At 56.3% G+C, this 27,213-nt stretch overlaps 2 protein-coding genes across 5 annotated transcripts; one reads left to right on the forward strand and one right to left on the reverse strand.

The window, feature by feature from the left end:
• The first annotated feature begins 436 nt into the window (after positions 1 to 436).
• Positions 437 to 4,314, forward strand: HSD3B7 (hydroxy-delta-5-steroid dehydrogenase, 3 beta- and steroid delta-isomerase 7). 4 transcript variants are annotated; one of them, XM_032243270.1, is made up of 7 exons: positions 437 to 515; positions 795 to 1,041; positions 1,259 to 1,414; positions 1,633 to 1,741; positions 1,816 to 1,915; positions 2,052 to 2,214; positions 2,966 to 4,314. In XM_032243270.1, exons 2-7 carry the CDS (start codon positions 876 to 878, stop codon positions 3,379 to 3,381), a joined length of 1,110 nt encoding a protein of 369 aa, XP_032099161.1. In that variant the 5' UTR covers positions 437 to 515; positions 795 to 875; the 3' UTR covers positions 3,382 to 4,314. The 4 variants fall into 4 exon arrangements, with proteins under 4 accessions (XP_032099161.1, XP_032099160.1, XP_032099159.1 ...); XM_032243269.1 differs by having other exon boundaries at positions 450 to 515; positions 700 to 1,041; XM_032243268.1 differs by having other exon boundaries at positions 474 to 1,041.
• A 3,098-nt stretch (positions 4,315 to 7,412) lies between these two features.
• Positions 7,413 to 26,302, reverse strand: STX1B (syntaxin 1B). The gene is made up of 10 exons (XM_032243272.1): positions 26,024 to 26,302; positions 16,790 to 16,864; positions 16,222 to 16,321; positions 16,056 to 16,130; positions 12,924 to 12,997; positions 12,367 to 12,475; positions 12,124 to 12,197; positions 8,467 to 8,604; positions 8,259 to 8,369; positions 7,413 to 8,032 (listed from the first exon to the last, which is right to left on the reverse strand). The coding sequence occupies exons 1-10, from the start codon at positions 26,051 to 26,053 to the stop codon at positions 7,952 to 7,954; spliced, it is 867 nt and encodes a 288-aa protein (XP_032099163.1). The 5' UTR covers positions 26,054 to 26,302; the 3' UTR covers positions 7,413 to 7,951.
• Between the last annotated feature and the right edge of the window lie 911 nt (positions 26,303 to 27,213).

Genomic DNA, 27,213 nt, shown 5'->3' on the forward strand with positions numbered 1-27,213 from the left:
CTGAAGTATGGGGTGAGTAGAGGGGCCTTCAGGCAAGAGCCCAGACCTGCAGAGGCCCCAGGACTGTAGTTGGACCCCCTGACAGGCTGTGGCAGCCGCATCAGCAATCCCTTACCAGTGCCTGCAGGAGGTGCCAAGGTCAGGCCTCCCCTTCCCAGAACCACAGCTGCAACTGGGCCTCTGGCTTCCTGGGAATCCCAGCAGGAGGGAAGGCCTGAGGTCACACTGTGGGATGAGGTCACCTGCTGGCTCCACCCATAGCCTTGGACCCCTGCAGCCTACTCTGCAAGTTTCAGCTTCATCCCCCCAAGTTCTCCGCTGGACCCGGATGCCAGTGGAGCACAGAGTAGCCACCAGGGGGCGCCTTGGGGCAAGAGTGGCGGGGGTGGTGGTTGGGCGGGTCTCCGTTCCAGGAATGGCCAGGAGGGAGAAGGAGGAGCCAGCGGAAGGGGACGGTGTGTGGGCTGGCCAGCCCTGGACAAAAGAAGAGGGTCACCCTGGGACAGCGGCTGCAGGTAGGTAGAGGCGCTACCAGTGCCCAGGTGGCCCTTACCTCCATCCGACCCTTCCCACTTCCCTATACTATTCCCTCCACCTCCCTCAAGTGCCAGCCTCCCCACCCCTTTTCTGCCCTCACCTCTTTCCCGAAACCCTGACCCCTTCCTGCACCCCAAGTCCGTCTCTCTCTCCGTAACTCAGCTGTCGGCAGGGGCAGAGTGCAGGTGGCCTGGCTGCTGCAGCTCCCAGGGGCTGTCCTGCCCTCCCCGAAACCTTCAGCCTCATTCCTGCTCCAGGGCACCTCCAGTAGTTAACAGGTGGCCGTGGCAGGCGGAAGTCGGACCCTGGGTGAGCCAAGGTCTCTTCCCGAGCTGGGCATGGCCGACTCTGCACAGGCCCAGAAGCTGGTGTACCTGGTCACCGGGGGCTGCGGCTTCCTGGGGGAGCACGTGGTGCGAATGTTGCTGCAGCGGGAGCCCCGTCTCGGGGAGCTGCGCGTCTTTGACCTACACCTGGGTCCCTGGCTGGAGGAGCTGAAGACAGGTTCTCATTGGGGGAGCTTGTGGCGGGGCGGGTGTAGACACTTCCCCATCCCTTCCCAAGCTGGGATCCCCACCCCTGCAGTGGAACAGATGATGCTGGTTTCTGTCCACATGGATGGGATAAGTGAGTCACACTGGGAATGTGACTCCAGGGTAGAAGCTGAACCCAGCCTGTGGTCCCTGCTCTGACATGGCCTGTGTCCTCTATCCTTGGCCAGGGTCTGTGAGGGTGACTGCCATCCAGGGAGATGTGACCCAGGCCCACGAGGTGGCAGCAGCTGTAGCCGGAGCCCACGTGGTCATCCACACAGCTGGGCTGGTGGATGTGTTTGGCAGGGCCAGTCCAAAGACCATCCATGAGGTCAACGTGCAGGGTGAGGAGCCCTGGACGCTCCTGGCCATCTTGTCTGTTTGTTCCCCACCCCGTCTTTGCCCTTGACCTCCTGTGACTCCCCTGGGACAAGTGTCCTGTTGACAGCCCTGCCCTCCCCGCATTGCTGACCTGTTGTGGTTTCCCGGGACCTGGGGTGGGGAGGAGGAAGATGCAGAGAGGGAGGAAGCTGCAGCCTGGATATGCCCCCTCCTCTACCAGGCACCCAGAACGTGATTGAGGCTTGTGTGCAGACTGGAACACGGTTCCTGGTCTACACCAGCAGCATGGAAGTTGTGGGGCCTAACACCAAAGGCCACCCCTTCTACAGGTGAGTGGCAGGCCCTCCTGTCCTCTTAAGGGCCCATTTCCCTCAGCATTGAGTCTTCCCTCTCCTCCCACCAGGGGCAACGAGGACACCCCATATGAAGCAGTGCACAGGCACCCCTATCCTTGCAGCAAGGCCCTGGCCGAGTGGCTGGTCCTGGAGGCCAATGGGAGGAAGGTGAGCCCAGAAAATGGAGGTGCAGAGATGGGGCTCCTGGCCTGTGCACCCCCTTACCCCGACACCCCTAGGAGGCTGGAGCCGAGAGCCAACTGTTGGGTCCCCGGATCTCAGCAGTGCCTGCTTTTGCCACCAGGTCTGTGGGGGGCTGCCCCTGGTGACGTGTGCCCTTCGTCCCACGGGCATCTACGGTGAAGGCCATCAGATCATGAGGGATTTCTACCGCCAGGGCCTGCGCCTGGGGGGTAGGCTCTTCCGGGCCATCCCGGCCTCTGTGGAGCATGGCCGGGTCTATGTGGGTGAGGACTGGGCTAGGCAGGGGGAGGCTGAGAATATGGCAGGAGGACCTGCTCTGGAAGGGGTCGGGACCCATATGGCCCTGAGGGAGAAATGTGGACTCTGGCTAGAAAAATATGGTCTATGTATGGGCCAAGGTAGACTGGGATTATGTGGGCACAGCCTGCAGCGAACACAGGATCTGGGCAAGTTGGGACATCAAAAAGTGTCAAAGGCTACAGAGATTGCAGCTATGGAAGCAGCCACGCCCCAGGAGAGGAGAGAGAGGGACAGTGTCTACATAGTGCTAAAAGGGCTGCGTTCAGTGGCTTACACATATAATCCCAGCACTTTGGGAGGCTGAGGCGGGAGGATGGCCTGAGCCCAGGAATTGGAGGCTGCAGTGAGCTATGACCACACCACTGCACTCCAGCCTGGGCGACAGAGAGAGACCCTGTCTCTAAAACTATTTTTTGAAAGGGAATAGCTTCTACTCAGGTAATGAGGTCACCTCCCACTCCGTCCTGCAGCCGCCAAGCCCCTCAGAGCCTGCCCTGCAGTCCTGGCTTCTCCATCCTCTCCCCAGGTTCTTTGCAGATGCAGGCTGGCCCAGGACAGCAAGTGGCTACCAGGGCAGAGGAGAAGGCAGCCTTTTCCAGGCTGCTGTGGGAATGTGGGAGGCAACTACCTGGGCCCAAAAGGGGGTGGCCCAGGAGAGCAGCCTCCACACAGTGTGGCATCGGCGCGTGTCCACGTCTCTTCCTCCACCGGCAGGAAATGTGGCCTGGATGCACGTGCTGGCGGCCCGGGAACTGGAGCGGCGGGCGGCCCTGATGGGCGGCCAAGTGTACTTCTGCTATGACGGATCGCCCTACAAGAGCTACGAGGACTTCAACATGGAGTTCCTGGGCCCCTGCGGACTGAGGCTGGTGGGCGCCCGCCCGCTGGTGCCCTACTGGCTGCTGGTGTTCCTGGCCGCTCTCAATGTCCTGCTGCAGTGGCTGCTGCGGCCGCTGCTGCTCTATGCACCCCTGCTGAACCCCTACACGCTGGCCGTGGCCAATACCACCTTCACTGTCAGCACTGACAAAGCTCAGCGTCATTTCGGCTATGAGCCCATGTTCTCATGGGAGGACAGCCGGACCCGCACCATTCTCTGGGTACAGGCCATGGAGGGTTCAGCCCAGTGATGCAGGGCTGTGGCCTGGAGGCCCATTGCAGCACATCCACCCAGGTCCTGAGCCCTCACACAAGGCTGAATTTCAGAGTGGAGGGAGGGCTCTAGGACCCAGAGCCCTTCACATTTTTTTTCTTTTTTTTCAGACCAGGTCTTGCTCCGTCACCCAGACTGGAGCGCAGTGGCGTGATCATAGCTTATTGCAGACTCAACCTCCTGAGTTCCTCCTGCCTCAGCCTCCTGAACAGCTGGGACCGCAGGTGCACACTACCACACCTGGCTTTTTTTTTTAGAGACAGGGTCTCACTGTATTGCCCAGGCTGGTCTTGAACTCTTGGGCTCAAGTGATCCTTTCACCTGGGCCTCCCAAAGTGCTGGAACTACAAGTGTGAACCACTGTGCCTGGCCCAAGCCCTCCACGTTTTCAATCCCGGAGCCTTGAGTCTGTGTTGTGTCCTGACGCCTTCAAGTTCTGGGGCCATCAGGACACAAGGGCAGGGTTTGGGGACAGGAGTGTCCGTCCTTCATCCTCTCCAGGCCCAATGGCTGCTTGGCCAGTGTCTGGTGCCCTGGCGACCTGCCCTGGCTCACTTCTGGCTTTGTGAGCAGGAAGAGAGCAGAGGCTCCCCTCCTGACATCCACGGGTGACCTTCAGGCCTAGGTGCAGAGTGCAGAGGCGGCTCTGGTTCCTCCGGCCTCCTCCGTCCCTCTTTGGGAGGTGATGTTTCCATTGCTTTTCCAAGGCCTCACCTTCGCGGTCTGTCTGAATTCCCCTTTGGAGTGCTGCGGCCTCCCTCCACTTTCACTTCCCACCTCCCTACCCAAGTTCCTTCCCGGTAGGTAGCCAGCCCTGTGGTTGGGGATGCCCCCAGGCATCTACAGTGAAGGCCATAGATGTTATACCTGGCTGAGCCCGGATTAAAAGCCTCATCCATGCCCATGTCCATCTGTCTGTCCAGCTGTCCTTCCTGTCTCCACCCCGTGTCCACCTTCCCACGGCGCCCATCCCACATGGGGACAGAAGGAAGTGAGCACACGGCACGCCCGCTGTTGGATTGGTTGCTATTTCTCCCGTCCCACAGGGCCCTGCCTGGCCCGGGGTGGGGTGGGGGGCTCTGGGGACAGGACATGCAGGGCGGAAAGGGGGGCAGGATTTTCCTGTGTTTTATCCATTTGCAACTTGGTCACCAATAGAGAGAAATGGGACTCTGAGGGCTAACAGAAGAGGGTGGCCTGGCTCTGGGCCCCCAGCCAGGCCCCAGGAGTCCTGTCCCCTCTGGGGAGGGGAGGGAGAGAGCTCTAGAAACCAACGGAGAAACAGAGAAGGGGGCAAGGGCTCATGTCAGCAAACACGGCTACATCACGTGACACGCCAGCGACACAGAAACACACGCCAACGCACACGGCTGCACAGCGGGCAGGGGTGGGTGCGGAAAAGGAAGCCGGGGGCCACCCATCTTGTCCTCTGCGGGGCGGGCTGGGGGGGCAGGGTGAATGCATAGAACACATCATGTGTACACGCTCAGGGCGTGGCAGGAGCGTGCATCGACCCACGGGCACATGGGATGGACACGCAGTGTGCTTCGTGAGGGGCAGGAACAGGGAGGAGGGGGAGGAGGAGCACTGAGCCCTGGCCAGGCCCGGGACCACCCTCAGGGCACACGTGGGGCACACGTGGGCTTGATGGTTGTAGGCGCCTGGGCAGGCAGCACACATTTGTCTGAGAACATGCAAAAGACACCATCCCTAGATAACACGCCAGGACGCACACAGACTGCAGCCGACAAGCAGACACATCATAGGAGGTGGGGGACGTGTAGAAAAGTCGGGGCACAGCAGACCCTCGGGGATCCCCTGGTCCACCTGAGGCCCAGAGATAGGCAGCTGTGGGCCCAATGCCACTCCAGGCAGTGGGAGCGGCGCCCCAGCCATATCACACCCTTTTCCCGTGGCCCCAAGGCCGTGGGACTTCCGGAAACACCTGGGCTGAACAGGGGTCCTGTCGGGACAGCCAGAAGAAGGAACTGGGGGCTGGGGCCTGCTCTGATGTCTCCCAAGCAGCCCGAGATGGGATCAGGAGGGCCGCAGCCAGACATGGCGCAGACTTTCTGTCCTGCAGAGGGGCATTCTGGGAAGAGACAGGCAGGCCCCCAGCTCAGGACAGCCCACCTGGGGTTCTACATGTGGCCACACTGACACGCACACAGGACAAGGTAGAGCTCAGCTGTCTGAGCAGGGGTAGAGGCGGAGGGGTACTATGTTCTGGGAGGTCACATCTATATGGCCACACGCACACACAAATGCACACACACAATGCACACATGTACACACAATGCACACACACACGCACACACGCACATGTCACATGGCCTGGGACCCTGGGGTCTGCACACACACACCGAGTCCCTCGCCTGTGCACACGTAAGCCCCTTGCCAGGGCAGGGCACATTTGTGTCCTTGTGCGTTCACCCTCCATGCTCCTGGGCCATGGACCACGAGCCTCTAACTTTGTCCTTTTTCCTGAGCTCCGCCTACCTGCCACCAAATCCACAAACTGCACCTGTGCTGGCTACACAACAGGGGAAGTGCTGGCCCCTTCCTCACACCGAAAACTGGGCCTGTGTACCCCTCAGTCGTACCCTGGTGTGGGGAGCAGCCTGAGGGTTCAGCAGGAGAAGCGTTGGGGATGGGTCTTGGGACCCAGCCCACCCTGAGTGGCCACTGCCACACTGGCCACTCCAGTACATCTGAAATAGTTCCCCAAACCTGAGTTCCCTGAGGCAGAGCCCAGAGCATCCGATGGGGCAGTGGGGACACACAGTCCTCTCCCAGGTCCGAGGCGGGTGTGTGAGGAAGGGGCCATGCCCTGATCTTTGATTTGTGCAGGGAAGTTCTTGGCATCTTGCCCTGTCAATAACATTCCTACAAGCAGCCCTTCCCTATCAGGGGGCATTCATATGGTCCCCACACCGATGCCAGCATGCATGGTGTCTGCCTGGTGTGGCCCCCGCCTGGGCCACCTCAGCCTTGCCACGTGTGAGCACACGGAGGGGTACCAGTTTCCAGGGGCTTGGGGCTATGCTGGGCAGAGGCAGAGAGAAAAATGAGGATCTGGGCAAGAGCACGCAGGGCCCTGAGGCTGGGCAGGCAGGAAGCTCTGGCTGCACAACGATGTGGCCATGTGTGGTCACACCGTACTGGGCAGTGCCTCTGGGGAGAGGGGCGCGGCAAGGACAACTGGACAGACAAACCCGCATGGGGCCACATCCTTAGAAGCGCCTGTGCACACACGTGTGTATGTATGTTTTAATATGCAGGGAAGAAACACACCATGTAGGCTGGGTGTGGGGGCTCACACCTGTAATCCCAGCACTTTGGGAGGCCAAGGTGGGCAGATCACCTGAGGTCAGGAGTTCGAGCCCAGCCTGGCCAACATGTCAAAAACCCCATCTCTACTAAATATACAAAAATTAGCCGGTCATGGTGGCGGGTGCCTGTAATCCCAGCTACTTGGGAGGCTAAGGCAGGAGAATCACTTAAACCCGGGAGGAGCAGGTTGCAGTGAGCTGAGATCGTGCCACTGCATTCCAGCTTGGGTGACAGAGCCAGACTCCGTCTCAAAACAAAAACAAAAACAAAAACAAAAAACACACCATGTAGACAGCCCCTAACACACACACACACACACACACACACACACACACACACACACACACACACAAAGAGCCACATTCTAGGTAGTAAGAAATACACATTTCTATGCCCGCCCAAAACAGGTGTCCAATCCACAGTGTGGAGGGCTCGGTCTGAGAAGACCTATCAACACTTCAGGCACATCCTTGTCTCATACACACACACACACACACACACACACACACACACACACACACCCTCCCGGGACACGCAGCAACGCCTGGGGAAACGAAGATGTGGGGTGTCTGCCATGGCCTACGTGTACCTGGGCCTTCCTGGATCCTCCGAGAATGTGAGTGAGTACACACGCACCACCTGCTTGGTTTGTAGCAGACACGAAGGGCTCGGGTATCAGTGGCTTTGTTGCTGTTGCATTAGGTTCAAACACTCAAACACAAAATTCCACGCACACAAATGATGTGTCAACAGATCTGTGGTCTCATGCGCGCACACACTGTTCACAGAAGACAGAGAGGGTGTGGTGGGCTGCTGGGTTACACCTGGCTGCAGTCTACACGACAGCCCCGGTGAAGGGGGAAGCTTAGACCACACACATACCCAAGGTGGGGGCGGGGGGTGCTCTGGTGCATCACATACATCACATGTACACGCACGCTGGGGTGTCCACACGTCTTGAGCATGTGCCGGCGGCATGCATGTTGGTGTGCATGTGTAATCACGCCTGCTGCAATCTACGTGCGGGGGCGGGGGGTCCGTGGCCCGGTGAGGTCCAGGGACACCAGGGTCTGCCGTGGGGGTGGAGGAGGGGTGGGGCTGCCTGGGTCTGTTTTGGGGGTGAGCCTGGAGCAGGGGATGGAGTAAAAGGAGTGGTGGGGGTATTGCTCCCGATGTGGTGGGGGAGGGGTCTGGGAGAGAGAAAGTGGGGGGGCCTACAAGCCCAGCGTCCCCCCAATGGATGACGCCAAGACCACCCCCAGCACCACACAGCAAATGATGATCATGATTTTCTTCTGCAGCAGAAAGAGGAGCGAGACAGGGAGATAGTGGGAGAGACCAACAGACGGACAGATGCAGGGACAAACGGGGCAGAGGGTGACAGGGAGAAGAGGGAGAGAAAACAGAAACAGGAAGAGGTCAGAGCCAGAGATAAGGCCTCCCGCCCCCTGCCATCACTCACCTCAGCCCAGGCTCAGCCTCGGGCTCCCCGCCTACCCCCAGGCCGCCTGCCCCGCTCACCCTCCGGGCCTTGCTCTGATATTTCACTGCTTTCTTGGTGTCGGACACGGCTCGCTCCACGTAGTCCACGGAATGTTCCACGTTGTACTCAATGCGGTCAATCATCTCTCCCTGCAGACGGAGGAGACATGCACAGGGAGGGGTGGGAGCTGGGTTGGAAGAGGGGACTTTGGCCCCGGGGAGGCTCCCAGGGTGGCAGAGCTGGTACCTGGCTCTCCACGAGCATGGCCATGTCCACAAACATGTCGTGCAGCTCTCGGATGCTGGTCTCCAGCTTGATGATCTCATTGTGCCTCGTCTCGATCTCGTTCAACGCCTGCTTTGTCATCTGTGAGTCCATTTTGATCTAGGGCGACGAAGGGGAGAGCTACGATCACCCTTCACCCCCATGAGCGCCTCCACGGCAGCAAGTGGCCAGGGTCAAATCTGGTGTCATTTACTAGCTGAAACCTTAGGCACATTATTTACCTGCTCTTAGCCTGTTTCCCCACCTAGAAAAAGTGGATCATAACAGTGCCCATCTCACAGGGTGGTTGTGAAGACTGAGTGAGTTAATATGTACATATCAGCCAGGCATGATGGCTCACGCCTGTAATCCCAGCACTTTGGGAGGCCAAGGCGGGCCAATCACCTGAGATCAGGAGTTCAAGACCAGCCTGGCCCACACGGTGAAACCAAGTCTCTACTAAAAATACAAAAATTAGCTGGCATTGTGGTAGGCACCTGTAATCCCAGCTACTCAGGAGGCTGAAGCAGGAGAATTGCTTGAACTTGGGAGGCAGAGGTTGTAGTGAGCTGAGATAGCACCATGACATTCCAGTCTGGGCGACAACAGTGAAATTCCATCTCAAAAAAAAAAAAAAGAGTCCGTGGGTAGAGGCCTGTAACCCCAGCACTCTGGGAGTCCAAGGCAGGAGGATCGCTTGAGCCCAGGAGTTTGAGGCCAGCCTGGGCAACAGAGCGAGACCTTGTCTCTACCAACAAAAAACAAAAAACACAGAAATTAGCTGGGCATGGTGGTGCCTGTGGTCCCAGGTACTCAGGAGGCAGAGGCAGGAGGATCGCCTGAGCCCACGAGGTCGAGGCTACAGTGAGCTATGATTGCTTTACTGCACTCCAGCATGTGGGCCACAGAGTAAGACCATGCCTCAAAAAAAAAAAAAAAAAAAAAAAAGAAAGCCAGTGGGGAAGAGACTTCCACCCACAGTCAGATATGCCTCCTCTCCACAAATACCTAGCCTGAGGCAGGTGACTCACTTCCCAAATTACTCACTGTTCTTACCACATCAAACCACTCCTCTGCTCTACAGCCTGCCATGGCTCCCCACTACCCTAGGCTCCACACCTTCCAGTCAGCAGTCAAGGCACAGACTCCCTCTACCCTCATCTCCTCCTCATCCTATAAGCATCCTATAAGCCAAAATCATCCAATGGCTGTTTGGACAGCGTTCAGTCTCCCAGTCTGTTTTTTTTGGTTCTTGTTCTTTGTTGAGACTGGGTCTCACTCTGTCGCCTAGGCTGGAGTACAGTGGTGCAATCATAGCTCACTGCAGCCTTGACCTTCTGGGCTAAGGCAATCCTCCCATCTCAGCCTCCCGAGGAGCTGGGACCACGGGTACACACCACTATGCCTGGCTAATTAAAGCATGTCATTTCACCATAGAACGGATTTGCCTACATTAAAAAAAAATTATTTTTTAAATTAAAAAAACTTTTTTTGGGGCCAGGCGCAGTGGCTCACATCTGTAATCCCAGCACTTTGGAAGGGTGAGGCGGGTGGATCATGAGGTCAGGAGATCGATACCAGCCTGACCAACATGGTGAAACCCCATCTCTACTAAAAATACAAAAAAATTAGCTGGGCGTAGTGGCGCATGCCTGTAGTCCTAGCTACTTGGGAGGCTGAGGCAGGAGAATTGCTTGAACCCAGGAGGCGGAGATTACAGTGAGCTGAGATCGCACCACTGCACTAAAGCCTGGGCGGCAGAATGAGACTCCGTCTCAAACAATGACAACAACACACTTTTTTTTTGTAGAGATGGGGTCTCACTTTGCTGCCCAGGCTGGTCTTGAACTCCTGGGCTCAAGCGATCCACCTGCCTTGGCCTCCCAAAGTACTGGGATTATAGGTGTGAGCCACCACGCTGGGCTGCTCAATGCATTTTAAGAAAGATCAGTTCTCCAAATAACAGTGAGCTGAAAACTGTTAAGACAGTCATAGCACATACTTTAAACCTAGTCTAGAACCCTTAACCAGAGTCATTTTGCTACCAGAAGCAGAAATGAAGACTGGAGTGGGCAGGCCGGGGCAAAGGTCCACTGAGAGAAACAAGAACTAGGTTCGGGGAAAGCCCATCCTTTCTTTCTTTTTTTAAGAGACGGATTCTTGCTCTGTTGCCCAGGCTGGAGTGCAGTGGCAGGATCTTGGCTTACTGCAACCTCCGCCTCTCAAGTTCAAGCGATCGTCCTACCTCAGCCCCCCTAGCAGCTGGGATTACAGGCATGCGCCACTGTGCCTGGCTAATTCTTGTATTTTTAGTAGAGACGGGTTTTCTACATGTTGGCTAGGCTGGTCTTGAACTCCTGACCTCAGGTGATCCATCCGCATCAGCCTCCGAAAATGCTGGGATTATAGCCCTGAGCTTAAAAGGACAAGGGCAGCGCAGAGGGGGGAAACCTAAGCAAAACTAAAACTTGTTTAAAAAAAAAAAAAACTCTTTAGCCAGGAGTGGTGGTGGGCACCTGTAATGCCAGCTACTCGGGAGGCTGAGGCAGGAGAATCGCTTGAACCTGTGAGGTGGAGGTTGCAGTGAGCCAAGATCGCACCACTGCACTCCAGCCTGGGGCACAAGAGCGAGACTTCATCTCAAACAAAAAACCAAAACCAACCAAACAAAAAAATCTTCAATATGTAGGCAAATTAGGCTGTTTCATGGTTCACATCTGTAATCCCAGCACTATGGAAGGCTGAGGCAAGTAGATTGCTTGAGCCCTGGAGTTCGAGACCAGCCTGGGCAACAGAGGAAGACCCCCCCCACCCCCGCCATCTCTACAAAAAAAGTTTTTTCAGGCGAGGCTCGGTGGTTCATGCTTGTAATCCCAGCACTTTGGGAGGCCAAGGTGAGTGGATCACCTGAGGTCAGGAGTTCAAGACCAGCCTTGTCAACATGGTGAAAATCCATCGCTACTAAAAATACAAAAATTAGTGTGATGGTGCGTGCCTGTAATCCCAGCTACTTGGGGGGCTGAAGCAGGAGAATTGCTTGAGCCCGGGAGGTGGGAGGCTGCAGTGAACTGAAATTGTGCCATTGCACTCCAGCCTGGGCAACAAGAGCAAAACTCCATCTTACAAAAAACAAAAACAAAAACGTTTTAAAATTAAAAACAAATATATATATATATAATTTTTTTTTTAAGGTAGGCAAATCCGTTCTCCGGTGACATGACCTGCTTCAGTAGCAGAGTATGTGGTGCATCCTAGGGCTCAAGAGTTCTGACTCTGAAACTAGACAGATTTCAAGTCCTGGCTCTGCCCCTTGCTCTGAGATCTTGCCAAGTGATTTCATCTCTCTGGGCCAGTATTCCTCTCCTGTGAAATGGGGTTCCCTCGAAGGGGTGTGTGAGGATTAAATGAGTTGGTGGGTGAATGTGATGATGGAAAGTGCTTAGAACAGTGCCTGGCACACGACTCCGCCATCTGATGGGGGAGCCTTCCTGCTTCACTCCCATGGAATTCCCCAGTTTCAGGCTCAGGCTTCCTGTTGCTCATTTTTCCAGAGTGGCTTTGGGACCTTAGTTCAACCTGAACTTAGGGAGGGGAGGCAAAATCTTTCCAGAAACACAGCCCGCCCCACCCGCGGCTCACATCGTCTGTGAAGATGGCCAGCTTCCCGCTCTCCAGCATGTCTTCCAGTTCTTCGTTGGTCGTGGTCCTTCCAGCTGCGGAAAGAAAGGAGTCCCTGCTCAGGGGCTGGGGTGATGGAGCAGCAACCCGGAGCCCACCCTCCCACCCTGCCTTAGGCCAGGCGCCTCCTCCAGAGAGGAAAGGCCTGCGAGGACTTGGGCAGCCCCGGAGAGTTTGGGGTCCTGGGGTGGGGGACACACGTACTGATCTCCAGTTGCCGCTGAATCCGGTCCTTGCAGCGGTCCCGGTATTTGGACTGGGTCGCGTTATATTCAGTCATTACCTCCACGAACTTCCGGGACAGTGTGGAGTGCTAGGGTGGGGGTGGGAGGACAGACGGATCAGGGAGGGAGTCAGGGAGCAGAGACCGAGGCGGGAGAGGAGGCAGAGCATGGGCAGAATGGGGAGGACGCGCTGAATTAGTTTACGGTCCCTTCTTCAGCTTGGGGCGCGATCCCAAACCCTGACAGGTTCAGGGTCCCCTACGAGCCGGGTACCCACTTCTTATGCCAGCACTAGGAAGAGACACAGCTCCGACACTGAGATGCAGCTCGGCCCCGCCCTCTCCGAGCCCCGTTCCCGTCCTCCATGACCACGCCCTCGTCCTCCACGACCACGCCCTCGTCCTCCACGACCACGCCCCCGTCCTCCGTGACCACGCCCCCGTCCTCCATGACCACGGCCCCGCGGGTGCCAGAGCCCTGGCCCGCCCGCCTCCAGCCTGGTCCCGGCCGGGCCCCTGCTGGGCTGCTGCCTCCTACCTGGGTCTTGCGGATGCGCAGGTCCGCGGAGGAACGGTTCAGCCCCTCCTCTTGTTCAATGCTTTGCTCGATCGCTGCGGAAGAGAGGGCGCAGTTATGGGCGGGAGGCCCGGGGCACATGGGGTGGGGGTCCGGGACGTACAAAGGGTCAACACCCCGCGGCAGCGCCGGGCCCGGGAGAAACGTCATGCCCTGGGCGAATGCGGGCAGCGATGTCCCAGAGTGGGGTTAGGAGCCAGAAGATAGATGGACAGACGTTTGAGGGGTTCCGAAGGCCAGCAGGAGGGGATACTGAGGGTCAGATGGTCACCAGACAGAAGGGGGCTATTTGTTATAGTCGCAGAACTGAGTCTTGGAAAGTCCCACCAGTGGTAACTCCTGTCCAACCCCATGAGGGGGTGCCAGCCCAGCCCGCGGAGGGGCCCTAAATGTGGGGTGCTCCCCACTTCCTACAGCCTCTGGACAGGAGGCAAGAATGCAACCTGCGTTTTTTCTGGCGGAAGGCAGGCACCTCTAGGTGGGTCAGGCTCTAGTGGCCCCTCTTTCCCTGGGAAATTCAAGGGCAAACATATGAATATTCCAAGGGAGAAAGCAGCCCTCCCCCTGCCCTGCAAGGTGATCCCCGATCTGGGAATTCCCACTTCTGAAGGATGTTCTGGAAAAGTGCACAGATTAACTGAGATTCCTGCTTCTGGATCACGCACTCTTGACATTATCATTCCGATTTTCTAAAAAACAGATTGTGGGAAAATCTACCTCGGTGAGATCAGAAAATGCAGCAGGGATGAATCACCGGCCTCTCAGACCTCGCAGGCCTCCGGGCTGCTCCTGAGAGCCTCACTCCTCCTCTGTTCTGCTGGCAGTGGGGGAGGTACAGGCCGGATGGCACCCTGAGGCTCCCCCAATTGAGTGACAGCTCTGGCCCAGCAACATGCAGCCCAGGGATACTGGACTCGGCTGGCCCAGATTGGGACCCGACTGTCAGCCTTGGGGTTGGGGCCAAGTCTGGAGGGAGGGGTCTCTTACAGGATCTCATTTACTTTTTACAACATTCCTGGGAGTTCGGTGATATCAGCTCATGTTTTAGACTAGAAACTGAGGTTCCAATGGGTGAAACCACTCACTCAAGGTCACACTCAAAGCCTGAGCTCCTGCCACCAGCTGGAAGAAGATGAAGAGAATCCTCTCTCCTTTCCTGGAGGTCTCAAAGTTTAGCTTTTCTAAACCACAGCCACTTTTTCCAACTTCTTTCTCCATCTATCCCTGAACCCCTCACCCACAGAGCCCTCCCTAGGGTCTTACAGAGAACATTCAAGGTCAAGGCTTGATGGGCCTAGAGAAACCATTGAGCCCAGGGGATTTTAAACTGCCAGCAGAAACCCTGTTTCTGAGAAAGAATTTTAGGGGCTGTTGCAGAGAATGAAGGGAGGCCAAGCAGGTAGGTGCTTCCAGCTCCAGCACAGATAGAACAACCTGACTTTTATGTTTTATATATTGGAATTCTTTGTATGACTTTGGGAAAAAAAGATTCTGATGCTCCCCACCCCCTAAAAAGCAAGCTGATTTTGATATTACTTGCATTTGTCTTACTGTACTGATAAGGAAGCTGAGGGTAGGGGACTTGTCCAGGGTGAGCTGATGGTGGAGGCTGGATTTGCACTTAATGTGCTCCCAAATTCAGACAGTTCCATCCAGCAAACTCTCCTGAGTACAAAGGGCTTGTTTTTACCAATCCGAATCAGAGGCTCACATATGGCCTCCCCTTGAGTCCAGAGGGCGTGGAGTTACTACTCTCCTCTCCCTGGGCCAAGGTCAGTGCTCTGGGGGCCAGGCGGCTGATACAGCTCCTCTTCCCCAAAGCCTAGCAATGTGCCTCGGACACTGGAGGTGCTCGGCCTACGTTTTCCAATACTGACTTACCAGGGGCACGCAAAACAGCATGCCAATAACACTGCTATTTCCCTGGTATGAGCAGACAAGGAGGTTCCCAACCCACGGTGCTTTGGGGAAAGGTGGTTATTACCAGCACCCAAGTCCTAAAATTACAGTGAATAAATGAACATTTGGCAAGTCCCTCTTGAAAGCTTGCCAGCCCCTGATGTCAGCCACACAAGTCCAATCTGTCCTGAGCCAAGGATACTGATTCAGAGGCATTTGCCGGGCCCACCCACTGGGTGCTCTGTGCTATGCCGGGGGCCTGCTCAGGATAAATGAGGACTTAATGAAACTGAAGCCAGTCGGAAGACCACCTTTTTCTGGTGAACCCTCATGCTGGTAGAAGCAGCAGGGCTCAGATGCAGTTTACATAAACACTCTCCTCTCCCTCATTTCCTATCATATATCTTTCTCCAAAGAATTGGAGCTAGGGAGAAAGCTGGCGTTTTGTGCTTTCTCACTGTTTAATAATCTGGCTCCTGGAACTTTGTAGAAATTCCTTGGAGAAAGTCCTATTTTGCCCAATGGATGGCAGAGGTTTGTTTTTTCTTTTTTCTTTTCTTTTTCTCTTTTTTTTTGAGAAGGAGTCTCGCCCTGTCACCCAGGCTGGAGTACAGTGGCATGATCTCAACTCACTGCAATCTCTACCTCCCAGGTTCAAATGATTCTCCTGCCTCAGCCTCCCAAGTGGCTGGGATTATAGGCACCCACCACCACACCCGGATAATTTTTTGCATTTTTAGTAGAGATAGGAATCTTACCATTTTGGCCAGGCTGGTTTTGAACTCCTGACCTTAGGTGATCTGCCTGTCTTGGCCTCCCAAAGTGCTGGAATTACAGGCATGAGCCACCAAGCTCAGCCTTTTTTTTTTTTGAGACAGGGTCTTGATCTGTCACCCAGGCTGGAGTGCAGTGGCATGATCTTGGCTCACTGTAGCCTCAATCCCTGGACTCAAGTGATTCTCATGCCTCAGTGCCCCAAGTAGCTAGAACCAAGGTACACACTATCATGCCCAGCTAATTTTTGTATTTTTTGTAGAGACAGAATTTTGCGATGTTGCCCTGGCTGGTCTTGAACTCCTGGGATCGAGCAATTGGCCTGGCCTTGGCCTCCCAAAGTGCTGGGATTACAGGCCTGAGCCACCGCGGTCCACTTACAGTTCTTTTCCTTCCTGGTTGAGGGGTTGTACTCCTCACCTTTCAATTTGGACCGAACCTTGTTGGCCGTCTTCTTGATGTCTGCAGTGAGGTCCTCCAGCTCCTGTTTGGTCTCTGAGGGGAGGGCAAGGGGAGGTGAGAGGTGTAGGTGGGAGCCACAGGCCCCTTCTCCTCCCACCCCACAGCCAACGGCAGCCACACTCACTCTCATCTGGGTTGGGGGCGGCCAGGATGGCGCTATGCTGTTTTTTCACCTGCTCCACATCCTCTGACAGTTTCTCAATGCAGCCCCGGATCTCTTCCACCTGGAGCAGAAAATCGGCTATACCCAGCCAAGTTGTCAGGCCAAACAGGAGGTTCCAGGGGAACCAGCCAGGGTTCAGGGGGATGGACCAGCCCCAGAAGGACTGATAAAAGGCCAGGGAGGGTGCAAGGGCAGAGAAGTGGGGAACAGGGAAAAGGAAGTTGTTGGTGGCCAGGGGCTGGGGCTAGGGCAGGGGCTGGGGCTGGGGCTGGGACTGTGGCTGGGGCTAGGGCTGGGGCTGGGGCTGGAGCTAGAGCTGGGCACTGGGGCTGGAGCTAGGGCTGGGCACTGGGGCTGGGGCTGGGACTGGGGCTGGAGCTAGGGCTGGGCACTGGGGCTGGGGCTGGGACTGGGGCTGGCATTGGGGCTAGAGGCTGGGGCTGGGTGCTGGGGCTGGATGCTGGCACTGGGTGCCGGGGCTGCGTGCTGAGGTTGGATGCTGGGGCTGGGGGCCTTGGAGGCCCATTACCTGTTCAAAGAACTCATCCATAAAGTGGTCCCGATCCACGTGGACCACCTCCTCTTCATCATCACTGTCTTTTGCCTGGGGGCAAAGGAAGGCTGAGTCTGTGAGCAGCCCCTACCTGGGTTCCCCACGCGGGCTCTCCAACTCTCCCACCCTCTCCCTGCCACACACACAACGGTGTTCCCAGCTCTAGGCTCAGAGAAGGGGTCCTGGGAGGGGTCCCATGCAGGGGAGATGGCAAAGACACCAAAAGTATCTGTCAGCCCAAAGGATTCCTTAGAGGGAATTGGCAGGAGACCCTCTCTCGGGGCAGATGTGGCCTTGTGGGTAAGGAGTCAGCCTTGACCACCCAGTAGGGATGATTTCAATATTTCAGCAACCGGCTGAACGTTAGGCTTGCAGTAACTGACCCTGGGCTCCGTGAAGGGTCCTGGACCTCCCTACTGTCCCTGTTCTTCTGCCCGGATCTCATTTTACTCCCTTTCTCTTCCCCTCCTGCCGCACCCGGCCAGACATGTCGCCTATGCAAGGTCACTTCACTGCCAGCAGCAGACGCCAAGGTGAGCCAACAGTGAGGGCTGGATAAGAGACAGGTAGCACCCCGACCTCCCTCACGCCATGGGCCCCCCTCTGCCCACCCACTCTCCCTCCCCTGCCAGCTGGCTCTCCCTCGAGGTGCATTCACTTGCTTTCATCCAGCCCCTTCCAACTTCACACCCACCTACTCTCGCTGGCTTGGGTTTCCCAGTTGCAACCTGCAGCTGCTCAGCCCTCCACCCGCAGGGCTCACAGACACAAAAGGATTTACCCACCCACAGCACCACTGCCACCAACAAACTCGAGACACAGACAGAAGAGCTGACACCTAAGGCACGCGGGAATAGGCCCCCCCGACACCCACACGGAGATGCACGGATGCTGGCATTCACCCGCACGCAGACTCACAGCTGAGCCGCACTGACACGTGTGGACACACTGGCGTTCAGCCGCACCCCCAGGGACATTTGGGAGGGCTCACTGGGCTTGTTCTTCCAGCCTCTCCGAGCCTCACATCTGCACACATGCTCGGAGCTGGGCAGGAGGAGAGGCTGTAGGGAGGGGCCCTGTGCTACACACGCGCTAGTCCTTCTCTGCTTGGGACAGAGGTCTGAAGGCAAAATCTGAGCGCATCAAATGTAGTGACATCTGGAGCCCCAGTCAGCCCCAGTGGAAACGTATACAGAGTTCATTCTGATTTCCAGAAAGAACCAGCCGAGCTCAGACACAATCCAACCCCCAGAGCCTGGGTGAAATCAAGGCAGGATCCAAGCAGCATCCACCTGGTAGTCAGTTGGAATCCAAAAAGGAGAGCTCGCCAGGGCCCAGCGGAAGGCAGACAGGGCCTAACAGAAACCAGACAGGCTCAGACAGAACGAGCCGAGGCTCACACAGATCCCAGACAGAGCCCAGACAGCTCAGATCGAACCTAGACAGAGCCAGATGGGACCTAGGTGCAGTCCCCACAGCCACAACTCAGGATCAGCAGTGCCCAACAGCCTCGGGAAAAGCCCGCACGGCCGGGGCCTCCAGCTCCTGAAGCCACCCCAGCCTCCTGCCCAAGCCTGGCTCAAATGGAACTCCAGGGATTCTCCACACAGACGCTGGGCCCCCACTGTGTCGGAAAATGTGTTCAGCACTTGTTTTGAATTCCCAGACAATCCCAAACATCTGCCTGGAAAGGGGTTCCCTCTCTCTTGGCTCACAGCTGCCCCCAGAAGGTAGGGTGGTGCAGGTGGCATAAGTTGGGGATCTGGGATGTTGGGCTCACCTCTGAGGACCCACTGGTCTTCCATGATGCTCTTCACCTTCTCTGTCCTCACAAACCAGCTGTGCCACAAGGCCTCTTTTCCTTAGAGCCAAAAGCTTTCCTTTGCCCTTTCTCTCCCTTCAACCGCTCACTCAGCCGCCAGCCTCATGCAGGTCATGAGGCCTTTCCCTGGCCCAGGTGCCTGAGAACCTTCCTGTTCTCTGTCTCTCTCCCCTCTCATGCTAACGTTAGGAAGTCCTTCCTAAAGTCTAATTTCAATCTCTCTTGTCCTTGGAGCCACCTCCCTGAGTGCCTCTGTGGAGCACCCTGGGCTACCTATTTGCTTGCTCTCAAGAGACGAAGAAAGATAGAAGGCCCAAGAGGGGTTGATTTGGTATAATAATTACAAAGAGAGCTGGGTGCCAATAATCCTCTGCCATTTACAAACACTTTTACATCCATAATCCCTTTTGATCCTCAGCGCCACAGCCCTGCGAGAAAAGCTGCGCAAACATCATCGTCCCCATTTCACAGATGAGGGAACAGGAGGCCAGAGGGGAAAAAGGAGAGTGACTTGCCAAAGGGCACCCAGGCCACAGAGGACCGGAAAACCAGAGGCTTCTAGCTCCACAAAGACCCCTGTGAGGCTCCGGACTGGGTCACCTGCCCTGCTGGCTCTCCACTCTCAGTTACTCTCCATCTCAGGTACTCTCCGCTCCCAGGTACTCTCTGTTCCCAGTTACTCTCTGCTCCCAGGTACTCTCCCTCTCAGGTACTCTCCGCTCCCAGGTACTCTCCCTCTCAGGTACTCTCCGCTCCCAGGTACTCTCCCTCTCAGGTACTCTCCGCTCCCAGGTACTCTCCCTCTCAGATACTCTCTGCTCCCAGATACTCTCCCTCTCAGATACTCTCCCTCTTAGATACTCTCCGCTCCCAGGTACTCTCCCTCTCAGGTACTCTCCACTCCCAGGTACTCTCCCTCTCAGGTACTCTCTGCTCTCAGGTACTCTCCCTCTCAGGTACTCTCCGCTCCCAGGTACTCTCTCTCTCAGGTACTCTCCCTCTCAGGTACTCTCTTCTCCCAGTAACTCTCCCTCTCAGTTGAGCTCCTGCTAAGTTTTGATCTGTGCTGGACAACCTAGCAAAATGTGATCACTTGATAGTATTCTTTGCAGAAGTCTTACATTCCTGCTATCTCATTTAATCTTCATTAGAACTCTGTAAGACCATTGGCCAACATAATTATAATTATGCAAACATTTAGAGGGTGTTTTGCAATGTGGCGGGCACTGTTCTATGTGCTCCGCCTATATCTACCCATTTCATTCTTACAGCAGCCCCTCGGAGGTATTATCGTAACCCCCTTTTATGATGGGGAAACTGAGGTATAGAGCTAAGTAACTCAGGCCAGTTGTGGTGGCTCATGCCTGTAATCCCAGCACTTTGGGAGGCTTTGGTGGAAGGATCGCTTGAACCCAGGAGTTAAGACCAGGCTGGGCAACACAGCAAGACCATGTCTCTACAAAAAATACAAATATTAGCTGGGCATGGTGGTGCGCATATGTAGTCCCAGCTACTTGGAAGGCTGAGGCAGGAGGATCCCTGGAGCTCAGGAGGCTGAGAGCCTGCAGTGAGCCATGATGGCACCTCTGCACTACAGCCTGGGTGACAGAGCGAGCACTGTCTCTTAAAAAAAAAAAAGAGCTTGCCCCAGGTCAGCAGCTAGAAGACCATATGGTTCTACCTCTGAGCCTCAGTCTCTGCGCTTGCTGAATGGTAACAATGCCTACTCTTGGCCACTCCCATGTTGCAGACAAGAAAACAGGCTCAGAGAGGTTGCCTGGCCTGCCTAAGGCTTCACAGCAAATGAGGCCAGAGGTGGGACCTGAACCTGGGACTGCCTGGTACTAAATGTCACGTTCTTTCCCTTCTGCCCTGCTGACAGACGGCAGTCCTTCCTGGTCCCAAAGAGCCTGCTCTGCCATGTCCTCAGGATCGCTGAACTCCTGTGGCCAGGATGGAAAACCAGCAGGAGGGGCCCAGGGCTGCAGGCAGAGCATGGACAGGAGGCCAGGCCTCCCAGCCTCCATCTGACGTGCTGTGTGACCCTAGGCAAACCTCGGCTCCTCTCTGGGTCCCAGTTCCCTTGTCACTGAAATGAACAGGCCGGCTCAAGTGCTCACCCTGCTCTGAGGGGCCCTTCTGATCTGAGGGGTGCATATCTAGTAATGAGCACCGCCTCCGTTCCTGGAAGAAGTTAGGCCAGCCAAAAAGAAAGCAGGCTGCGGGCAAACCAGACTACCTAGGAAAAGATGATCAAATGAGCCCCAGTCCACTTTATGGTGGCCTCAGGTTACAGGTGAATGAGTCAAGCCTCAGTTTCCTCATGTGCAAAATGAGGAGGATAACAGTTTACAAACATCTAACACATATGTGCTGATTGATGACCACGAGTTGGGCCCTGTTACAAGCACCTTGCGTTTCTTTTTTTGCTTTTTCTTCCTTTCTTTTTTTTTGGAGAGACGAGGGTCTCACTACATTACCCAGGCTGGTCTCCAACTTCTGGGGTCAAGAGATCCTCCCTCCTTGGCATCCCAAAGGGGTGACAGGCATGAGCCACCACATCCAGCCTGCGTTTCTTCTTTAATCCTCATGACCACCCCATGAGGTCACATTCTTATTCTCACTGGACAGATGGGGAGACGGAGGCGCAGAGGGATTGGATAACATGCCCAAGATCACACAGCCGATGGGGTGACTAGAACCCGGGCACTCTGCTCTACAGCACACGGCTGCTTGAGCACTTGAGAGGGATTGAATGAGAGAGTGCAGTGCCCCTGAGCCCCTTCCAGAACCACCTGGGGGCTTCGAACATCAGATCCAAGCCTCCAGCTGCAGCCTGACCCCCTTGGAGGCCCCCCAAGTCTAGGTCTTCCACACTGCGGCCACCACGGATGGCGTGTGTGTGTCCATGTGGAGTGATGACAGGGACAGATCCTCAGATACAGAAATGGAAGGAGGAGAGTGACAGTGAGAGCCAGTAAGTCAGTGACCAGAGAGACAGATGGTAAGATGGTGACAAAAACACACAGGCGGCAAGCGAGTGGAATTGGGTGACAGAAAAGTCAGAGAGAGAGTGTGTGCGTGTGCGTGTGTGTGTGTGTGTAAACACACACGTGCCCAAGCACTGACACACACGGGCTCCCCATGCTCCTTAGGGGTGCAAGCATCATCGTTCGATCGGAGGCAGCAGCCTCCCCCGGTGCCCCTTCCCCCACCCTCCGCTTCAGTCCATCTGTCTCCCTGGCCGGGGCCTCTCCTCCCTCCCTCCCTCCCTCTGTCCAGCCCGGCCCTCTCACCTACACCTCTCTCCTTCATCTTTCCTGCCTCAACCCCTACCTCTTCCTCATCCTCCCTCTGTCTCACGGAGTTGTTCATTCATCTAACAGATACATCCGATTTGTGCCAGGTGCTCTTCTGGGTGCTGCTGGCGATGCGGTGGTGAAGAAGACAGGCAAGAAGGGCCTGGCTCCAGGGAGGGGGCATTCCAGTGGGAGAGGCAGACAATGGTAGGCAAACAGGACATTTCAGATTGTGCTGAATGGCAGGAGGGAGATAAGCAGAAACATGGGATCGAGAGACACGGGGATCGGGTAAGGCGTTCTACAGGACGATCAGCAGGGCCTTTCTGGGGAGGTGACATCTGAGCTGGGCCCTATGGGAGCCAACTGTGGCACAATTCTGGGGCGAGAGAATTCAGGGAGGAGAGAACAGCATGCTGGACAGAGGGAACAGCATGCGCGAAGGTCCTCGGACAGAGGTAAACTTGTGTGATTGGATGGCAGAAAGCAGCTCAGTGCTGGCCAGGCATGGTGGCTCATGCCTGGAATCCCAGCACTTGGGGAGAGTGAGGTGGGAGGATTGTTTGAGGACAGGAGTTCAAGATCAGCCTGGTCAACATAGACCCTATCTCTACATAAAAAAAAAAAAAAAAAAAAATTAGCCAGGCATGGTGGTGCATGTCTGTAATCCCAGCTACTTGAGAGGCTGAAGCGGGAGGATCCCTGGAGCCCAGGAGGTCGAGGCTGCAGTAAGCTAGAATTGCACCACTGCACTCCAGCCTGGGCAACAGAGGAAGACCACATCTCTAAAAACATTTTTTTTTTAATATTAAAAAAGGCAGCCCAGAGCAGCTGGCGGATATGGATCCATCACCCAGGATTCACTGTTCTTCCAGTGAAATCCTCCTGTGATTTCAGGGCTGTATTTCTAAAGCACCTACTGCACCTGCCCCATACCTGAGGGCCCTCAGGGCTTGGGACGGTCCCTTAGCACCTTCATCCTGTCCAGCCTCAGATTCAAGCTCTCGCACTGCAGGCCCCACCTTCCTCCCAGGCTGCCTCCCTCCTTCTCCTGCCCGACTCCACAGCTGCCTCTCAGACCTCAGCCCTCCCTGCACCCCTCCTGTCTTCTCCCCTAACCCACCTTCCTCTCCACCTCACTTGCCCCCTTCTTTCCTCTTGAGCCCCACTCTGGCCTGACTCCTTGGACCCTGAGACACCTATTCAGCTGATTACCTCCTCATTGCAGCCTCATCCAGCCCGGTGCCAACCAGAGGAGCCTGGTGAACAGGACGCAGAAAATCCTAGTTCAAGCCCAGCTCGACCATTAGGAGCTATCTGACCTTGGACAAGTCAGGTTCTTTTCCCCTCTGGTCCTCTGTGTACTCCAAAATAAAATAGGGGCAACGTCCTTCCCATATCAGGGGGTTTGTGTGATATTGAAGAGAAATAAACAAGCTATGTGCTGGATAACAGATACAGCATTGCTGGGTGCCAGGGCCCCTCCTAGGCACTTGATGCATATTAATTTCCTTCAATCCTCAGGATAACTCTGTGAAACAGGTACTCTTACTTCTCCCAATTCACACATGAAGCAATTGAGGACCAGAGAGGTTAAGTAACTTGCCCAAGGTCACACAGGAAGTGGCAAAATTAGAATTTGGACCTACACAGTCTGGCTCCTGAAACCACTGTGTGACAAAACGGACTTGAGAATCCTTTGGGAATGCCAAGGTACTGCTGGAAAGACAATCAGCCCCCTGGGTTAGTGTCCCCTCCCACCACCGCCCTGCCTCGCCCCTCCTAGTGTCTCAGAGACCCCGTTTCCAGGTCCCCCACACCCTTCCTCGCGTCTCCCGCATCCCAGCCTCCTCACTCTCAACTGTAGCAGGGAGACCCTTACATTACCCAAATCTCAGCTTTTCCCACCCCTCCCGCCCCCTCTTAAATCTCCAGTTTCCCCGAGCTGTGACTAATACCGAAGCCACCGTATCCACTCAGCCCCTTCACCTTCCACACCGCCTCCCGCAGCCCCAGCCGACAGGACTCCTCACCTCTGAGCAGGGGCCCCTGACTCATTCATGAGGCTTCCCCCTCTCCTGCCTCCCCCTCTATTCCTACGTAGCCTTTTCCCTCCCTCTTTCTCCAATCACATCCCAATTCTACACTATCTGATCCCGACCCACTTCCATCCTCCTGGGTTTTGGAGTCATGGAATAGTCCTGGTATCAGGGGAGCTGGATTCAAGTCCGGATCCCTCACTTGCTAGCTGTGTGACCTTGGGCAAGTTATTCAACCACTCCTGGCCTCAGTTTCCCCAACTCTAAAATGAGACAGCCTCTCTATCCACTTGCCAGGAGGTCGGTGGGGCTCTAATGAGATCACAGATGAAAGCTTGCTCTGCAAACTGCAAACTGCACCGTGAGGAGGGGAATTGACAACACCGATGCTGAAGCCGGCCTGCCTGGGTTTGAATCCTGCCTTTACCAGCTGTGTGACTTTGGTTTAATTACTTAACCTCTCTGAGCTCAATGTCTTTGTCTATAAAATGAGAGAACATATATCTATATATCTAAAAAGATATTTATATATCTATAAAATGAGACAAACAACCTCATAGGATTGCTGTGAGGATCCAAATGAGTGAAAATGCATAAAACACTTGGAACAACGTTTATTATTACAGTCATTTTACTCATGCCTGAGTGTATATTCAGTAAAAATGTAATAAAGAAAGAAACCTTCAAAATTCCCTCCCTCAGCTGCCAGCTCCTCCTTGCTTCCCACTTGGCAACCTGTCTGTCCCCAGAGACAGCGGTCACTTGCCTCCAAGTACCTCCTCCTCAGCTGTCCATAACCTGGGTCCCCACTCCCAAATCCAGGGCAGAGCCCTTCACCCCCAGTGCTGAAACTTCTGTTTGAAAGGCCAGAAAAGCAGAGACCTGTGTCAACCTGGCATACGGGAAACCCAGACTGCAGTCTGCCCCCCACCCACTTGCTTGGTGACCTTGGGCAAGTCTTTTCCCATGCCCGAATCTCAGTTTCCTCATCTGTCTAATGGGGTAATAACCCCTGGGGTAACATGCCGCCATGTCCCATAAAGGTGCAGTACACTGGGCCAGCCTGGCCGGGCCGTACCCTTATTAACACACCACCACCAGTCTAGCACGGAGCAGACTGTCGCGCTGCCTCCTCGGGCCCCAGGTCATTTCTTCAAACGCCCAGTGTCCTCCCTGCCCCAGAAACCATGCTCACCCAGCCCCACTCCCCAGTTTCTCCAGGCAGCAACCTCCACTGCAGTCCTTCCCCTGTCCCCCTAAAACCAGAGACTGCCTGGCCGGACTCCTGGAGCCGGGCCTCTACAGGCCTGCAGACGTGGGGCCTGCACCAGCCCTTGATTGCCCGGGGTGCCCCAGTTCCCCCCAGCAGAGCAGGGTCTGTGGCACAAACCCAGTTCCGTGGCCCTCTCCTCCACATCCCTGTCTCCCACCTCTGGGTCACCCCATCTCAGGCCCTGGCCCTCTGGCTCTCTCCAGGGAGGCCACCTCTTCCCTTCCTGTCTTGGAGGGATGCCCCCTCCCTCCACGGAGTGACACGAGCGTGTGCACACACACACACACACACACACACACACACACACGCTTCATTCACTGCCAGGTGCTGGCCTCTCAGACCCAACCTGTGTCCTTCCCCGTAGCATCCCCTGAATCTGGGTCCTGCTAGACTCTTAGCCTGGCCCAGTCACCGCCCCCATCCTTCTCTTTGGCAAACCTGCCCAGGGGATGACAGTCCCCTCCGGTCCCTCCTGACATCCACTCTCCCGCATTCCCAGACCAGCCCCCAGGGTCCTCCTGGGAATGTGGGGTGTCCAAAGCCCCTGAGACCTCTCCTGCCCCCTTGTGCCTTAATGGCCTCCAGCACCTTCCAGCCACTGTCCCCAAAATGCAGGTTCACTGAAGAGAGATATCAGGTGCCTGGAGATATTGGGGTGCCCCGGCTACCAACCTCTCATCCTTTGCCCCCACGTCCCAGCACCTCCCCCACTCCATCCCCACGCGCTCCCCCAATATTGGGGTCCCGCCCCCCCATTCTCCCCACCCCCAAGCTCACACTCCGCAGCTCCTGAGTCCGATCCTTCATCCTGCGACGGCTCCTCCTCCTCCTCCTCCTCGTCCTCCTGCCTCTGCTGATGCTCCCGGTCTCCCGCCTTGGTGCCGGAGGCCGGGGTCTGGGGGCGCCGGGGGGGGCGCCGCGGCCGCTGCGGGGGGCCTTTGGGCAGGGGCGGGGCCGGGGGCGGCTGGCTGAGGGCTGGGCAGTGGCAGGGGCCTGGGCCGGGCTCGGCTCTGCCGGGCTGCGGTGGCGATGCGGCTGCGGCACAGGGTAGGATGGAGGGATGCGGGAGCCGAGCGCGGGGGAGGGGGGCGGAGGGAGGTGAGGAGGAAGCGAGGGCGGGGGGAGCGGGAGCGCGCAGGGAGCAGGGGACATGCGCAGCGCTCGGGCCGGGGGCGCCTGGGGGTTGTAGTCAGGGGCTGGGGGGACACCCGGGGAGGGGGCGGGAGAGGCCTGGAGGCGGGTGGGGGCGGGCAGAGCCAGAGGCGCAGGGAGAGATGCGGAGAGCGGATCAGAGATGCTGGGGTGGCTGTGGAGAGGGGGGTGGCCCGGCGGAAAGAGGGGATGAGGGAATGAATTCAGGGAATAACCTGGGAGCCGGGATGTGGATCCCTTTCCAGGAGACACAGATCGAGGCTGTGTTTTGTGTCTGGTGTCTGCATGAGCCTGCGGGCGACCACCTCTGGGTGCGGCCTGTGTGTGTACCTGCAGGGGGCTCTTTGGTCACTGGAAATAGGAAGACTGACCCTCTGTGTGGTTTTTACACTGCAGGGAACCAGCCAGGTGCTGGCTGAGAAGGACACGAGGCTTGTGTTGCACACCTGGGCCTCCCCCCTGGGGTGGGTCTGGGAGCTCTGCTTCTCTGCCTCTGGGGACAAGGTGCTCACTACCTCCCAGGACCTCCTGGCCCATCTGTAGATGGCTCTGACTGTTGAACATGAAATTTGTCCTTAGTGGGAGGGAAAACCCGGTGCCCTGAGGGTCTGAGTGACCTCCTTTCCTGGTGTCCACCTCTCCTCTCCCCATCCTCACACCACACCAACTCCTCCCTCCCCCTGCAATGGGGCCCCGGCCCCCAATGGGACAGGCCTTGACTCTCAAGAGATCCTCCCACCTCAGCCTCCCAGAGTGTTGGGGTAACAGGCCTGGGCCACCATGCCTGGCATTCTCTTGCCAAGTACTCAGTGACC

Source organism: Sapajus apella, unplaced genomic scaffold, assembly GCF_009761245.1.
Source record: "Sapajus apella isolate SASKATOON/1434 unplaced genomic scaffold, GSC_monkey_1.0 scaffold51, whole genome shotgun sequence".
NCBI classification, from domain to species: domain Eukaryota; kingdom Metazoa; phylum Chordata; class Mammalia; order Primates; family Cebidae; genus Sapajus; species Sapajus apella.